At 35.6% G+C, this 16,892-nt stretch overlaps 1 protein-coding gene across 10 annotated transcripts in view; it reads left to right on the forward strand.

Annotated features, from left to right (window-relative positions):
• LOC105464243 (ATRX chromatin remodeler) overlaps nt 1-16,892 on the forward strand; it is a 284,777-nt gene that overhangs the window by 112,386 nt on the left and 155,499 nt on the right. For 9 of the 10 annotated variants that reach the window (XM_011711962.2, XM_011711976.3, XM_011711969.3 and 6 more), the window contains 4 exons: nt 6,268-6,401; nt 7,603-7,779; nt 13,797-13,890; nt 16,240-16,342. In XM_011711962.2, the coding sequence (XP_011710264.2) occupies nt 6,268-6,401; nt 7,603-7,779; nt 13,797-13,890; nt 16,240-16,342 (508 nt within the window). The remainder of the gene's footprint in view (nt 1-6,267; nt 6,402-7,602; nt 7,780-13,796; nt 13,891-16,239; nt 16,343-16,892) is intronic. The other variant, XM_011711997.2, reaches the window with a different exon arrangement.

Consider the following 16,892-nt stretch of genomic DNA (forward strand, 5'->3'; position numbering starts at 1 on the left):
CAGCCTCCTGAGTAGCTGGGATTACAGGTGCCCACCACCATACCTGGCTAATTTTTGAATTTTTAGTAGAGACGAGATATCCACCACGTTGGCCAGGCTGGTCTTGAACTCCTGACCTCAAGTGATCTGCCCGCCTCAGCCTGCCAAAGTGCTGGGATTACAGGCATGAGCCGCCACTCCTGGCCAGTCATATTTTTTAATAGAAAACTTAATATTGATACTAATTTTGAACCTGAGTTAAAATATATACTAATATGAATTTTGAATAATTCCATATTCTATAACTTTTTTTTTTTTTTTTTGAGACAGAGTCTCACTCTGTCACCCAGACTGGAGTGCAGTGGCACAATCTCCGCTCACTGCAACCTCCGCCTCCTGGGTTCAGGCGATTCTCTTGCCTCAGCCTCCTGAGTAGCTGGGACTACAGGTGCCTGCCACCACGCCCGGCTAATTTTTGTAGTTTTAGTAGAGACGGGGTTTTGCCATGTTGGCCAGGCTGGTCTCAAACTCCTGACCTCAGGTTATTCGCCTGCCTTGGCCTCCCAAATTGTTGGGATTACAGGCGCGAGCCATCATGCCCGGCCACATGTTTTGTTTTTTAATTCCTATCCCTTAGATATATGACATTTATTAAAACAAAGCCTCACACCCTACTAAAATATTTAACATTCCTTGGCTATATTCCTTTGAATTATTTTACATATCAAACTTTAAAATATGGTGTGATGCTTTAGTACTACATATACTTAGGTACCTCTAAAGTGCATGCATTTAAACCTATTATCTTATATAGAATTCTGTTAATTAAGTACTCTATTATGATATTGTACACAAAAAATTTTTAAGCAAATTTTATCACCTTGTTTATGGATGCCCAGTATTTTGGCCTTCTAAAAATATATTTTTTTTCCAGCAATTTTCTTCAAACCTGTTCTCAGAACCTCTTAAAAGATAAAATGGTAATTGTAGAATGTATCTCAGATGGCCTATCAGTGCATTTTAGAGTGCATACTGGATTAAATATGTTTAAAACTCCTTTTTAGTCTTTAAAAAATCAAACTGGGTGCAGTGGCTCACACTTGCAATCCCAATGCTTTGGGAGGCTGTGGTGGGAGGATCACTTGAGGCCAGGAGTTTAAGACCAGCCTGGGCAACATGGTGAGACCCTGTCTCTACTAAAAAAAAAAAAAAAAATTAGCTGGGCATGGTGGCACATACCTGTAGCTCCAGCTACTCAGGATACCAAGGCAGAATGATTGCTTTAGCCCAGGAGTTCAAGGTTACAAGGATCTGTGTTTGTGCCACTTCATTCTAGCCTGGGCAACAGAGCAAGACTGTCTCTAAAATAAAATAAAAATTAAAGCTTGAATTCTTGCATTTCTGAATACACAAATTTGAAATATGCGAAATACACATATTTTTTAAAATGGGTGCCCGTGCCGTGGCTTACGCCTATAATCCCAGCGCTTTGGGAGGCTGAGGTGGGTGGATCACCTGAGGTCAGGAGTTTGAGACCTTCCTGGTCAACATGGTGAAAGCCTGTTTCTACTAAAACTACAAAAATTAGCTGGGTGTGGTGGCATGCACCTATAGTCCTAGGTACTCAGGAGGCTGAGGCAGGAGAATTGCTTGAACCTGTGAGACGGAGGTTGCAGTGAGCCTCTCACACTCCAGGTTGAGATCGCGCTACTGCACTCCAGCCTGGGTGACAGAACAAGACTGTCTAAAAAAAAGGGATCATCTGTATTTGCCCAGGCACTCATTAGCGTACAAGTGTTAACAAGTAGAGGATATAGTGCTGGCACAGTAAAATTAATAGCAGATTGGGATTTAGGATCTTAGGTTCTACTCCTGACTTTGCCACTAGTTAGCTTTGTTTCTTTGACTGAGTCATTTCCTATATCTAAGCCTGTTTCATCATCTGTAAAATGACAAAGCTGTACTCTAAGGTTCATCGTTTTAGCTCTAATATTTTGTATTGCTTTTATTATGGCTCAAAAGCTCCCTGGTGCAAGAGGTCCTTCTCTTGATTGCATTTTAAGTAACTCAATATTTTGAATTATTGATTTACCTATCAGCAAGAGGTGGTTTACTTTCCTTTCCTGTTTGAGTGCTTAAACAAGAGACATTACTCTTTTCCTTTCTAGATAGGATTGGAGTTAATAAAGGCTTTCTTGGCTTTCTCCTATTTTTTTTTTTCCGATTGCTTGTTTGTCATTGTGTTGTTGGGCTCACTTCTTATTATTTTATTTGTGCTTTCTTTTAGTAATGGTGTTATCTTGGTGTTCATTATGTACTTTGGAAGACTTAGTATATGTGGGTTTTGGGGTCCTATTTATTTTCTCATGCGCCAGTTCCGATCATTGTTTGTTTGTGGGTTTTTTACCCTTCCTCCCATATTGTTTTGCTTTCTCCCCCTCTCCCTTCCCTCCCTTTCAGGAAAATGGAGGAGTGGCTCCATTACTTCTGGCTCTGCCCAGGTTTTCTGCCACAAGAGTGGCACGGCCTGTGCCTCTAATGCTTCTGATAGAGTCGTGACTGCTTTGGATGCTACACCTGCCCCAAGATGTAATATTGAGCATTGAGATTCCAGGGGCAGTACATCGTCCTGGAAAGCCTCAAGAAAGGAAACTTCAGAGCAAACAGAATCAACTAGGGATCATGACTATACATCCATCACATGCATACCAGCATGGGTCCAGCCGAGGCCTCCAAAATGATGCTTTGCCAGCCTCAGCTGGTTCTCAAGTGATGATATCCTTGAAGTCTCTGTGGCCCGTGACTCCAGAGTTAAGGTAGTGGAGTTTCCCTTTAAAGCATCTCACAGCAGGCTTTGTAGATGGGACACATCTCACTTCAACATGCTTGCTGACTACTCAGGTTGAAGGTCAGCCTCAGCCCTTAGGTCCATTAAATTAAGTTCTAATTTTGAAATGTAGGTTATTATGTTACAGGCTAGGTTTATGGTAGACTGGGTCTTTGACATATTGGACTTCAGTAATAACTTATGCAAAATGATTCAATTTATTCTTTTTAGGGCTTAATTTACATAGCTATAAATTAAGTTTTCCTTTGGACAGAAGGTGTTAAAAGAGCAAAAATAAAACCTTTAGCCAGGTAGTCTCCATCACTCTGTATATAATTTGTGATTTGGAGAAAAATGACCTGAAGTTTGTAATTTTTTGGCTTCTGAATGTACTATGATTGTTCTATATGTTATGATCTTATTGAAAGTTGTCGCTAAGTTGTAATTCTACAGTATGTGGATCTGATTTCACTTTATATGATTTATTAATAGGTATGCAATTGTATCTTATCTCATGTACATCACATTTCTTAGTCTAATGACAATCCAGAACTTGAGAATGCATTAAGTAGGTTTACATATTGTGACCTTCCATTTTTTAGTAGACATATTCTTTGGAGACTAGGATTTGAAAGAAGAAAAATTATGTGATTTCCTACAATTAACAACCAAATCTTTATAGTTAATAAGAATTTTTTAAAGACTTTTTTCGAACTTGTAAACACAAACTGAAATCATGTTGTTGAACTAGCCTTTCAAGTAACTAGATTAGGAATTGTATTTTTGTTGGCTGTTTAGTGTTCAACTCAAATAGTGGTATGAGATCTCCTTGTACTTGCAAGTAACCTATGTTTTTCCATTTCTAATCTAGTGTTCAATGCTTGATATATTTTACACACACACACACACACACACACACACGCACACACACATATATTTATTCGTCCCAAAATTCATTATTCATATTAGTTTGAGGAAGTTTCTTCTGGTTCATGAGAAATGACAGTGTAGTATTACTAAAGATGGTTTTAATATATACCAACAGAAAAAAAAAAGTGCTATGCCAGACGTAGAAATTTACTGCTAACATTTTATTTTAGAGTCTTCTGGTCTTTTTTAGGGACATACAAATTTTAGAAGTTTTTTTTAAATATATAAAATAGAACTATATTGTGGTTTATAAATTACTTTTTCACTTAATATTAATAAATATTTTCTATATTAATCTTATTTAGAGTATCATTTTAATTTCTATCTCTTATGGATAATCATGTGATAATACTATTTAATCAGTTTCTGATATTGAATGTTTAAACATTTTCTCACCCTTTGCTATTGCAGACAACATTGTAATAAACATCCATGAAAATTTTTTTTTCTTTTGAGACGGAATTTTGTTGCCCAGGTTGGAGTGCAATGATCTCAGCTTACTGCAACCTCCGCCTCCCAGGTTCAAGCAGTTCTCCTGCCTGAGCCTCCTGAGTAGCTGGGATTACAGGTGCGCGCCACCACACCCAGCTAGTTTTCGTATTTTTAGTAGAGACAGGGTTTCACCATGTTGGCCAGGCTAGTCTCGTACCCCTGACCTCAGGTGATCTGCCCGCCTCTGCTTCCCAAGGTGCAGGGATTACAGGCGTGAGCCACTATGCCTGGCTGAAATTTTTTTAAAAAAGATGATTTTAGAGAATTTTTCCAGAAAGATATATTTCTTCAATTTAAAGGGTTTCCCTTTATTCTGAAACTGTTTCCTAATTTGGGGAGGGTATGTTGTAAATAGTCTTTATTTTATAAAATGATGAAAGTAAATGGAATTTGGGTTTAAACTTCTTTTTTTGGCAAAATGAAAAGTTGGCAACCCTGTATTTGTCCCATTTTAGAAAAGCTTACAGTGTGCAAACCATTGATCTAGAAATGTAAGAGCAAAACTTTATAGCTCAACTTTAGTAAGATTTAAATTGGTGTGGTCTAATCTTCACTTTATTGAAATACAAATCAGGGCAGAAATCCTCAGAAAAACAAACGCATCTGTGGCTTCCTTTAGCAATTGATGATTCTCTGTGTTGTCTAAATATTTCTGATCCATCTGTTTGAGGGAGAAAGCACCAAAAGGCATATAATAAACATTTATGGAAGTGATTGCTATTTTGCTTCAGTCTATTTAGATGCCTTTGCTATGCATCTTTGAATAAGAATAGTAATGAGCAATCTATCTGTCAAATAAAATTTAGGAGGCAGCTAACATGCATTAATATCTCCTGCCATTGAATGAATTCTTCATTGAAATGTGGGTGTGTGCTAAGAAGTGTAAAGAGGGGTTTCAGATCCAGAAATAACAAATGTTCCATCATCCCAGCTACAAGTTTTTGACTTAGCTAGAGAGTCAGTCCTGATTGCAGAGAACATGTTTATCCCATACAGATTAGCTCATGGCAGACTGTCAGGATCATGCCATCTTCTTTTTGAACTTTCCTATAAACTATTTTCTTGTTACTGTGATTTGTGAATTTGTATTGAAAGGATACCCAGACTTATCAAAACATCTTGTCTTGCACAAAAGCTGTATGATTGCTTTTATCTTACTTTTTCAGTTATTTTTCTTGACTACAAACATGGAGATTTCCTAGGAATATATTTTATTTTAACATGATGGTAGGAGTAAAAGTAGTGTTTTCTTATGCTTTTAGTAATTGATTTTTCCATTAGCAAATTGGTCTTTGAGGAGCATCTTGAGAAATTTTGTTGTGAGTGAAACAACTGCACTATTTTTTTTAAAGTAACCCATTTATGGTAATTCGTGTTCTTTTTACCATGTATGTAATTAATAGCAATCATGTCCCTTCTTTCCCCTGTCTTGAATATTATTAGAGATTATTTATTGCTGCAATACTTAACATTTGTGTATACTTTCATCTGGTTAACAGAATTTATGTAGTACATTGAAATTAAGGTCCAAAACTATCATCCTCTAGTTTGAGGCAAGGTGTTATTATATAGTGGTTTATTACACATTGGTTTTCCAAGAATATATTTTGCTGTTGAATTAAACCTCTCGTGGAGTTTTATCTTGGAATGCCATGTATCTGAACAAGTTCATTTACTATTGTTGACCTGTCTGACATTGTAGTTGTAGGATGATGTCAGCAAAGCAAATAGAGGATTGGAAGGTTATCCAGCATCGAATTGCAATTAGTAAAAATAGTCAATAGAATATGTCCTTCAGAGTTTTCAGTATATTGCAGAATTGTATAAAATTGAGAAATAATAAGTGTAAAGAACATTTTCAAAAGTTTTTGTTTATAGGTTAGGTTAAAACATGGTTTTGCTAATTGTTTATTTACAATATAAAATCTATTGGCACATTTATTTCTATTTTGATGCCAAGAAGTCTGCTTTTGTTTTTAATTTGGTATATTTCACCCCCAGATATATAGTTCTTTTTTTATTGTTTTTTTACTCTCAAGAATTGCCAAGAAGATGCTTTTAGAAGAAATTAAAGCCAATCTTTCCTCTGATGAGGATGGATCTTCAGATGATGAGCCAGAAGAAGGGAAAAAAAGAACTGGAAAACAAAATGAAGAAAACCCAGGAGATGAGGGTGAGCTCCCCAAAGAGAAGTTTATAATGTCATAGTTTGATTCCTTGACTAATTTAGTCTTTGAAGAATATCTGACCAAGAAATATCTTACTATGGCTGAGTGTGGTGGCTCACGCCTGTAATCTCAGGACTTTGGGAGGCCAAAACGGGTGGATCAGTTGAGGTCAGGAGTTTGAGACCAGCCTGACCAACATGGTGAAACCCTGTCTCTACTAAAAATAGCTGGGTGTGGTAGCGCGTGCCTGTAGTCCCAGCGACTCAGGAGGCTGAGGCAGGAGAATCGCTTGAACCTGGGAGGCAGAGGTTGCAGTGAGCCGAGATTGTGCTGCTGCACTCCAGCCTGGGTGACAAAGCGAGACTCCATCTCAAAAAGAAGAAGAAGAAGAAAAAAAAGAAATCTCTTAATACAAGCATTTAGAGTTCATGAAAATGTTTAAAACTTTGTTACCATGACTTCTCTTGAATATCTTGTAATAATTATGGAAGTTACTCTAATTTTATCAGTTACTGCCAATAAACAGATATTTTTTGTTTTTTGTTTTTGTTTTTGGTTTTTTTTTTTTTTTGAGACAGAGTTTTGCTCTTGTTGCCCAGGCAGGGGTGCAGTAGCGCAATTTTGGCTCACTGCAACCTCTGCCTCCCAGGTTCAAGTGATTCTCCTGCCTCAGCCTCCCGAGTACCTGGAATTACAGGCCTGTGCCACCACACCCTACTAATTTTGTGTTTTTAGTAGAGACGGAGTTTCTCCATGTTGATCAGGCTGGTCTTGATCTCCCGAACTCAAGTGATCTGCCTGCCTCGGCCTCCCAAAGTGCTGGGATTATAGGCGTGATCCACCGCGCCAGGCCCTAAACAGATGATTTTCAAAGCAAAATATTTTATACCTTATAAAAGGTTCTATAAATATATAGGTGATATTTAGTCAATATTTAATAATAGTAATATGTCAGGTCTGATGTGTGAGATTACCTGATAACACCAATGATACCAAAGTATGTGTATAACTCTGATTTTTTTCGTAAGTTGCAGTAGTTGTCAACAGGCAAAATAGATTTACAAGACATTTTAAAGACTGAAGAAGGTTTTATTGATTTATTTTCTTCATTTAGAAGCAAAAAATCAAATCAATTCTGAGTCAGATAGATTTACAAGACATTTTAAAGACTGAAGAAGGTTTTATTGATTTATTTTCTTCATTTAGAAGCAAAAAATCAAATCAATTCAGAGTCAGATTCAGATTCTGAAGAATCTAAGAAGCCAAGATACAGACATAGGCTTTTGAGGCACAAACTGACTGTGAGTGATGGAGAATCTGGAGAAGAAAAAAAGACAAAGCCTAAAGAGCATAAAGAAGTCAAAGGCAGAAACAGAAGAAAGGGTAAGACATTTTAATGCTGAATGTAAAGAACATATTGGACCAGGCACAGTGGCTTATGCCTGTAATCCTAGCACTTTGGGAGGCTGAGGTGGGCAGATTGCTTGAGCCCAGGAGTTTAAGACCAGCCTGGGCAACATAGGGAAACCCCATCTTTGCAAAAAATAGAAGAAATAGCTGGGCGTGGTGGTGTGCACCTGTAGTCCCAGCTACTTGGGAGGCTGAGGTGGGAGGATCACCTGAACCCCAAAGGTCAAGGCTGTAGTGAGCAGTGATTGCACCACTGCATTGCAGCCTGGGTGACAGAGTGAGACCCTGTCTCAAAAATAAAAACCAAAAAAACCATGCTGGTTTTGTAAACTAATTATAGTAATGAAATTTAAGTATATGGCTAGGCACGGTGGCTCATACCTGTAATCCCAGCACTTTGTGGGGCTGAGTCGGGTGGATCACAAGGTCAGGAGATTGAGACCATCCTGGATAACATGGTGAAACCCTGTCTCTACTAAAAATACAAGAAATTAGCTGGGTGTGGTGGCACACGCCTGTAGTTTTAGCTACTCGAGAGGCTGAGGCAGGAGAATCACTTGAACCCGGGAGGCGGAGGTTGCAGTGAGCTGAGATAGCACCACTGCACTCCAGCTTGGGCCCTAGAGTGAGACTCTGTCTCCAAGAAAAAAAAAAAAAAAAAAAGAAAGAAATTTAAGCATATCTACTCAAACAATTGACCAACTATATTAAGCAAATGTCAGTACACTGGCAACAGGTATACTATCACATGAGATTAAAAGTAATAATTTAGAGTGGGAAGATAAACCAGAAACTTTAGATGACACAAAGAATATTTTTAACCTTTAGATTATAAAGAGAAGTAAATATGATTTAATAAAATAAACATTATGTAGAAAGTATAAGATTGCATATAAAACTGCAAAAACATAGTGCTTTCCTGTAGAAGAGTAGAAGTTGCAATTAATTTGGGTAAATTTTGCCTGTGAATTTTGGGTAACAAAAAGTACAAAGAATTTTGTTGTTGTTGTTGTTTGGCTTTTTGATGACTAGGGGTAAATTTTGAAGACTATTGTTAGTACCCAACCCATGGATGGCAGATGAACTCTTTTTTGCCACCTAGGAATAGGAACGCATTTTTGCAAGTGTTTGGGAAATATAATAGGCTCTAAAGGATGCAGAGCCATTGAAAATGTATTTTTTTAATTACTGTATTTATTTTTGAACTCTGGACCTCTGGTGATCTACCTACCTTGGCCTCCCAAAGTGCTGGGATTATAGGCGTGGGCCACTGTACTGGTCTTATTTTTAAACTTTTTGTATAACAGCTATATTGAGATATAACTCACAGACCACACAGTTCACCCATTTACAGTATACAATTTAGCAGTTTTTAGTATAATCATAGAGGATTACCACCACTTTAAAAAATGTTTTATTTGAAATATATGTACAAAGAAGTGCACGTTATCAATAGGTAGACATCTTGATGAAAACGTAGGGCACCCAGATCAAGGAACAAGGTGTTGATTACTAACACCCAAGAATCACAACCTCAGCATGACCACTTTTTTTCCTATTGAAAGATTTTAATCAAAGATATCATATGATTAGATTAGTTCTTTATTATTCAGTGAGAATGAAGGCACTGAATGTTTGGAAGGTATTGCTGTAGTTGATGTGGTAAAATATACATTAACAACAAATGGGGTTGTTGGAGAAGAGGAAGATTGACTTAAGTCTTATAGGAGGTTGAATTGTTAGGTCTTCTTAATTGATATGAAAGGGAAAAGTCTACAATGAGTGTCAGGTTTTTAGAGTTTTCATGGTATATGTACAATATCACAAAACTAGTTGAGGTTATTCAGTGGAGTTGTAATGTTTTACAAATGGAAAGCTAAGGACATAGTCTTGGAATCCTAAACATTTATAGGGCTTTTGGGCAAGAGTTATTCACTAAAGATGAGGAGGAAGAAGTTCTTGCCACACGCATATACAATTAATATATGTTATGGACATTTTCATGTTAATAAATAATAGTGCATCATTTTGTGACTACTTGTCTTATACATTTTTTAAAATTATTTATTTATTTTTATTTTTTATGTATTTATTTTTTTTGAGTCGGAGTCTCGCTCTGTCGCCCAGGCTGGAGTGCAGTGGCGCAATCTCAGCTCACTGCAAGCTCCGCCTCCCGGGTTCACGCTATTCTCCTGCCTCAGCTTCTTGAGTAGCTGGGACTACAGGCGCCCGCCATCACACCCGGCTAATTTTTTATATTTTTAGTAGAAACGGGGTTTCACCATGTTAGCCAGGATGTTCTCCATCTCCTGACCTCGTGATTCATCTGCATCGGCCTCCCAAAGTGCTGAGATTACAGGCGTGAACCACTGCGCCCGGCCTGTCTTATAAAGTTCTTTGCAATATGGCTGCAAGCTCTTACAGATTCTATAAAGGAACTGTGTGATTTAACATGTTATATATATCACAACATGGATTCCTGTGCCTCTTCAACAAAAGGGGCAATATTGATTTTGCTTCTGAGGCTTAGTTCAATATATAGACCCTTTTATTATATATGATTACATTTGAGATTTGCTTTATTAAAACCTGAATTTTCTATGATCTGTGTTTCTACTGCCTGATTCTGTGGGTAATTTATTACCCAGGTGATTTTGTTGTTGTTGTTTTTTGTTTGTGTAGGAGAGAGTAAACTTCTAAAATCCCATCATATTTGTGTTTCTAATATGGATTATGATCATAGTGGTTGATATATAGTTGAAGTTGCATGATTTTCTGAGTTTTGTAAATTCTGGTGTTCCTATATTATTTGGAAATTTGAATTGAGAGATGGGAAAAATCAATAGTGAATAGTCTACTTATTAAATGTAGTTGAATTAAATTGAAATGCATTGAAGAGGCATAAGAACAAAGTGCAGCATATGAACTCTAATTTTCTCCTAAATTAGAAAAATGTTACAAAATTATTTTAGTGACAATTTGAAACTGTAAATATTGCCTTTTTATTAGATGATAATAATTTTTTTTCAGATGTGATCATGGTATTTAGTTATGTAGGGTACTATCCTTATGCGTAGGGGTAAAGTGTCGTCCTCCGCATATAATATCACATGGTTCAGTGTAAGAAAAGGTGTGTGCGTGCGTGTGTGTGTGTGTGTGTAGAGAGAGGGAAAAAAGCAAATGTGGTAAACTGCTAATAATAAGTGAATTTAGGATAAGGCATACAAGTGTTCATTCAATAATTCTTTCAAATTTTTGGTAGATTTCAAAAATTTTTAAATGTTGGGTGAAAAATTAATACTAGGCTTAAAATTATACTTAATTACAGGATTTTTTTGTGTGTGAATGCAGGGATATATGTGTGTTTTTGATATTCTCCCAGCTTTCCAGTTGCTTAACTATTCGTTTTTTTTATTGTGGTAAAATATACATAACATAAAATTTACCATTTTACCCATTTTTAAGTGTACAATTCAGTAACATTAAGTACATACACATTTTTATGCAACCATCACTTCTATCTGTCCCCAAAACGTGTCATCATTCCAAATGGAATCTCTTTAACCATTAAACAATAACTCTGTTCCCTTCTCCCCCCACATATTCTATATAGCATTTATGTTCTCCCATTTATAGCATTTCTGTTAGCATTTATGTTCTCCCATTTTTTCACTGGAATAGAACTTTGATTCTGATCTCAGGTTATGATAGATTTTTAAAAAAATATTTTGAAACAATTCTATATTTACAGAAATGTTACACAGATAGTGCAGAGTTCTGTGTATCTTTCACCTAGCTTCTCTGATTTAATACCTTATCATAGTACAATGATCAAAACCGGGAAATTAACATTGGTACGATACTATCAACTAAGCCAGGGGTTTACAAACTGCACCTGTGGGCCACATCTGATCCTCTGCCTGTTTTTATAAATAAGCTTTTTATTGAAACACAGCCATATTCATTAATTTACTGTTTTCACATATGTACAATGGCAGAGTAGAGACGAGTAGTTGCAACAGAGACCATGTTGTCCACAAGTCAAAAATATTTACTATCAAGCTTTTTACATAAACCGTTTTATGACCTCTGAAGTAAACTATAGATCTTATTCAGAGATTAGTTTTCCCACTAATGTTTTCTTTCTGCTTTAGGATTCAATCTAGGATCTCACATTGCATTGAATTATAATGTCTCCTTAATCTACTGCAGTCTGTGACAATTCCTCAGTCTTTCCTTTGATGACCTTGACACTTGTGGAGTGTCGATTCCTTATTTTCTCAACTGTTCCTTGATATGTATTTGTCTAATGTTTTCTCATGATTGAATTGAGGTTATTATGCATTTTGACAGAATACCACAGAAGTGATGTTGTGTCTTCAGTGCATGATACCAAGAATAGATGATGTCAGTATGTCTTTTTTTTTTTTTTGAGAGAAGACCTCACTCTGTTGCCCAGGTTGGAGTACAGTGGTGCGATCATGGCTCACTGCAGCCTCAACCTCCTGGGCTCAAGTGATCCTCTCGTTTCAGCCTCCCAAGAAGCTGGGACCACAGGTGTGTACCATCATGCCTGGCTAATTTTTAATTTTTTTTTTGTAGAGATAGAATCTCCCTATGTTGCCCAGGCTGGTCTCAAATTCCTGGGCTCAAGTGATCCTCTCAACTTGGCCTCCCAAAGTGCTGGGATTACAGGGGTGAGCCACCATGCCCAGCCATCAATATGTCTTACTACTCTCACGATTAACTTTTGTTACTTGCTTAAGTTGGTGTCTGCTAGTATTTTTCCACTGTAAAGAGGAAGACATTATTTTTCTGTGTATATTTAGTATTTTATCGGGAGATACTTTGTGACCATGCATATATTCTGTTTCTTATCATACTTAAGCCCACTAATTTTAGTATTCATCTTGGGTGAAGCCGTTAGTACTGTGGTATTTGCCTAGTTGTAATTTTCTGTTTATTTCATTACTTCCACATTTAGTAATTGTAAGGAAGAGTTGTCTTCCCCTATTTATTTATTGCATTATTTATATCAATATGACTTATAGATTTTTATTTTACCAATTATAATCCAATAGTACATTTATTTTATTACTCAAATTGTTCTAGCTTTGGTTGTTGGGAGCTCCTTCAAGTTGAATCTTGTGTCCTTTCAACATGTGCCTGTCCATGTTTGAACACTGCTTTATTTTCTGGCACTATAAGATGTTCTAAGCTTATCTTGTATTTTTTCTGCCCTGCTTCCTCTGGCCAAAAAGAGGTTTTCTCCTGGAGTTTTATATGCTTCCATTACTGCATTAATTGTGAGAAAAAAAAATTGAGGATTCCACATGTAGAACCTGATTTCCTGGTGTTGTGGCTAGAAATAGGGATTTTCTTCACAGTCTTGTTGTCAGTACCCTCTGCATACCTTTGGAATTTAGCCTGCCTTCTGGTCAAAACCAGGAAACAAAGAAAGAAAATAACCATATGCACTCACAGCTGTCTCCCCTCCACCAATTGTAGAGGGGTCATTATTCAAGTTTTGATTTCAGTCTCCAATCTGCCTATTATTATTTCCCTTTTCGAGTTCTTCGGTTGTGTCATCATTGGAGGAGAGAATCTGTAATCTTACTCCATCTTGGCCAGCCTACCTTGCTTGTTTTGAATAGCCAAACTTCTTTTTCATTAATTTACCTTTGGTAATTACATATATTTTATTGACAGGTAATTTATTCTTATTTTGTCAATTCATATACAATTGATACTTATATTTTAATGTACAACCACAGTTTTATAATTACATTTGAAATACGTTTGAATTTTATTTATGTATATCATGTAAAGCATTAACTGATATATTCTATATTATGTATTATCCATTCACATATATACCTCTGACGTTCTTATAATGCTCTGTTTTAATGTCAAGTCATTGGTAAATTAAGTGAATTGGGTTTCTATTGAAAAAATAATTAATAATTTTATGTATTTTTTTAAAATTCAAGTGAGCAGTGAAGATTCAGAAGATTCTGATTTTCAGGAATCAGGAGTTAGTGAAGAAGTTAGTGAATCTGAAGATGAACAGCGGCCCAGAACAAGGTATTATAATTGATATTTTAAAAATTTTAGGAGTTAATCTGAATGACCATGCCTTCAAATGATTTGTATGGTTACTGTTACCAATAAAGTTAAGTTAGTGCAATATATAATATTTTGATTTGAAACTAATTGTTATACTTAATAGTTTAAAAAGAATCTAAGCATATTTTATGTGTAGTGTATTCTAAGCATATTTTTGTGTATTCTAACCTGGGTAGATTTTCAGTCTGCAAAACTACTCGTGGCTGCAGTTTTTTATTGTTATGGGGGAAATTGTAGGGTAATAGTGAAGAGGCTTTATAGAAAAACTGCCTCAGTCTAACTCTGGGCTTTTCTACTTTCTATTTGTATAAATACTCTATGCTTCAGTTTCCTCATCTGTAAAGTGGGGGATTACAATATACTTGACTGACTATTGTGGGCATTAAATGAGACAATACATGTACAAGGTTTATAACAGTACCTACCTGGCAAATAGTAAGTGCTCGATATATAAATTATCGGTTTTAGGAGTACTACAGTAATAATGATATGCTTGGTCTTGTAACATGAACAGTCACTGATCTAGATTACCTGTAATTTAAAATTTGGCTTCCTTCTTAGTATGGTATGTTAGATAATACTACTACTACAATTTCTTTATTTCCCCCAGAATAACATAATCTTTCTACAGTTTATCAAATGAACAATCTGTGTGTGTTTGTGTATATATGTCTACAAAGGTGTCTATCTGCATTTGTAAGTTTTAAAACATTTGAGATTTTTTAGGTTAATACTTACCAGGTTGTGCTTAGAGTATAGCAATATATTATACTTTAAGTCAATATAAAATGAAAATGATAAGATACGTTGAGAGTTTTTTTTTAAACCAAGATATAATTCAACATGTTATACTGTGGAATACAGTGGTCTTCAGAGTATTTGCAAAGTTGTGCAAAAAACACCACTCTGTAATTTCTGAACGTTTCCATCACCCAAGAAAAAAATCCTGTACTTATTAGCAGTCATTTTCCATTCTCCATGCCCTTGTACTCTAATAAACACTAAAATCTACTTTCTATGGATATGCCTGTTCTGGACATTTTGCATGAGTAGATTCATATAATATATATCCTTTCATGGATTTTTTTTTCACTTAGTATAATGTTTTCAAGGTTCATCCATGTTGTAGCCTGTATCAGTACTTCATTCTTTCCTTAATGATTATTTTTAATAGTGGTAAAATGCACATAACATTTACCATCTTAACCATTTTTTTTCTTTCATGGTATTACTGGGGATTTTTATTTTCCTCTTAACCGTTTTTAAGTGTATGGCTTAGTAGTGTTAAGTACATTTACTTTTTTTGAACCAGTCTCCAAAACCTTTTCCCCTTGCAAAATTGAAATGTTATTCATTAAACCACTTTCTTTTTCCTCTTCCCTGAAGCCCCTGGCAACCACCATTCTATTTTCTGTCTCTATGAATTTCACTACTCTAGGAACCTCATATAAGTGGAATCATACAGTATTTGTCTTTTTTGACTGGCTTATTTCACTTAGCATCATGTGTTCCAAGTTCATGTATATTGAGTCATGTTTCAGAATTTTCTTCCTTTTAAAAGCTTAATGTTCCATTGTATACCACATTTTGTTTGTCAATTTATTTGTTGATGGACATTTGATTTGTAACCTTTTGGCTGTCATGAATAATGCTGCTTTGAACATGGGTGTAGAAATATCTCTTCAAGTTCCTGCTTTCATTTCTTTTGGGTATATACCCAGAAAAGGAATTGCATGGTAATTCTATTTTTAATTTTTTGACGAACTGCCATAATAGCAGCTACACCATTTTACATTTCCATTAATAGTGAACGGGGTTTCACTTTCTCCACATCCTTACTGACAGTAGTTATTTTGTCTGGATTAATGTAGCTTTGTGTACAAATTTCTAAACCCAGAAATATTTTTCTCACCAAAAGTTGTTACTGTGTTTTTAAATCTCTGTGGCCTGTTATGAAGAAAACAGTGTTCAAATTTGTAATCTGCTTTTTTTAGTGATGATGAATGTTTTTTAGTATGTCTATTGGCTGTTTGTATTTTAGACTAGAAGAATAGTCTTACTGTCCTTTAATGCATCTTCTTACTCATATAACAAACCTCCCCTCAGGATACTGTAAATTGTTGATCATTGGATTAAAATGAAGGGTTATGCTTCTGCTGGAATATCCATTTTTAACCTACTGATTTTTTTTTTTCCTGTTTGTTTTTAGGAATGCATATAGAGGTAGAACAGTTTTAAAATAGTACATAACTTATTGATGGAAGTTAATCATGAAATAGTTTATTTTGTGTTTTAAATTTTCTTCAGGTCTGCAAAGAAAGCAGAGTTGGAAGAAAATCAGCGGAGCTATAAACAGAAAAAGAAAAGGCGACGTATTAAGGTTCAAGAAGATTCATCCAGTGAAAACAAGGTAATAATGACATTTACCACGTGCTTGAATTATAACTGGTACAGTAGACTATGGTAATCATGCTGTCACCTCTCTGTTCCATTCATTCATTTTATTCTACTGGCTTATTTACATTTTACACTTGGGAAGGATTGGTTATTGTGTATGTGTGTATATATATATATATATGTAAAAGTATTAATTTGACATCAGTTTTTTTCCTATTCCTTAATTTCTAATGGAATTTTAAGCCATTCTAATTCATGATTTTATATTTGTAGTGATGTGAGTGTTCTGTTTTCTGAAGACAAAATACTATCCTGAATGATGACTTATATGGGAATAAATCACGTAGTGAAATTAGCCAGTTTGAGTTTTTTTGTATATACGCAGGCTTACAAAAAGTAAAAGGTCTGAAATATGTTTGATTCCGTCAACAACAGTGCTCTTCCAGAGGGGTATTTATCTTTTGAAAATTAACTTGTTAAATATTTTTAAGTGTACAATTCAGTGGCCTTAATTATATTCACAAGCAGAATCTCTTCACTCATTGAACATTAACTCCATTCCC

The sequence above is a fragment of the Macaca nemestrina genome, chromosome X, assembly GCF_043159975.1.
Source record: "Macaca nemestrina isolate mMacNem1 chromosome X, mMacNem.hap1, whole genome shotgun sequence".
NCBI classification, from domain to species: domain Eukaryota; kingdom Metazoa; phylum Chordata; class Mammalia; order Primates; family Cercopithecidae; genus Macaca; species Macaca nemestrina.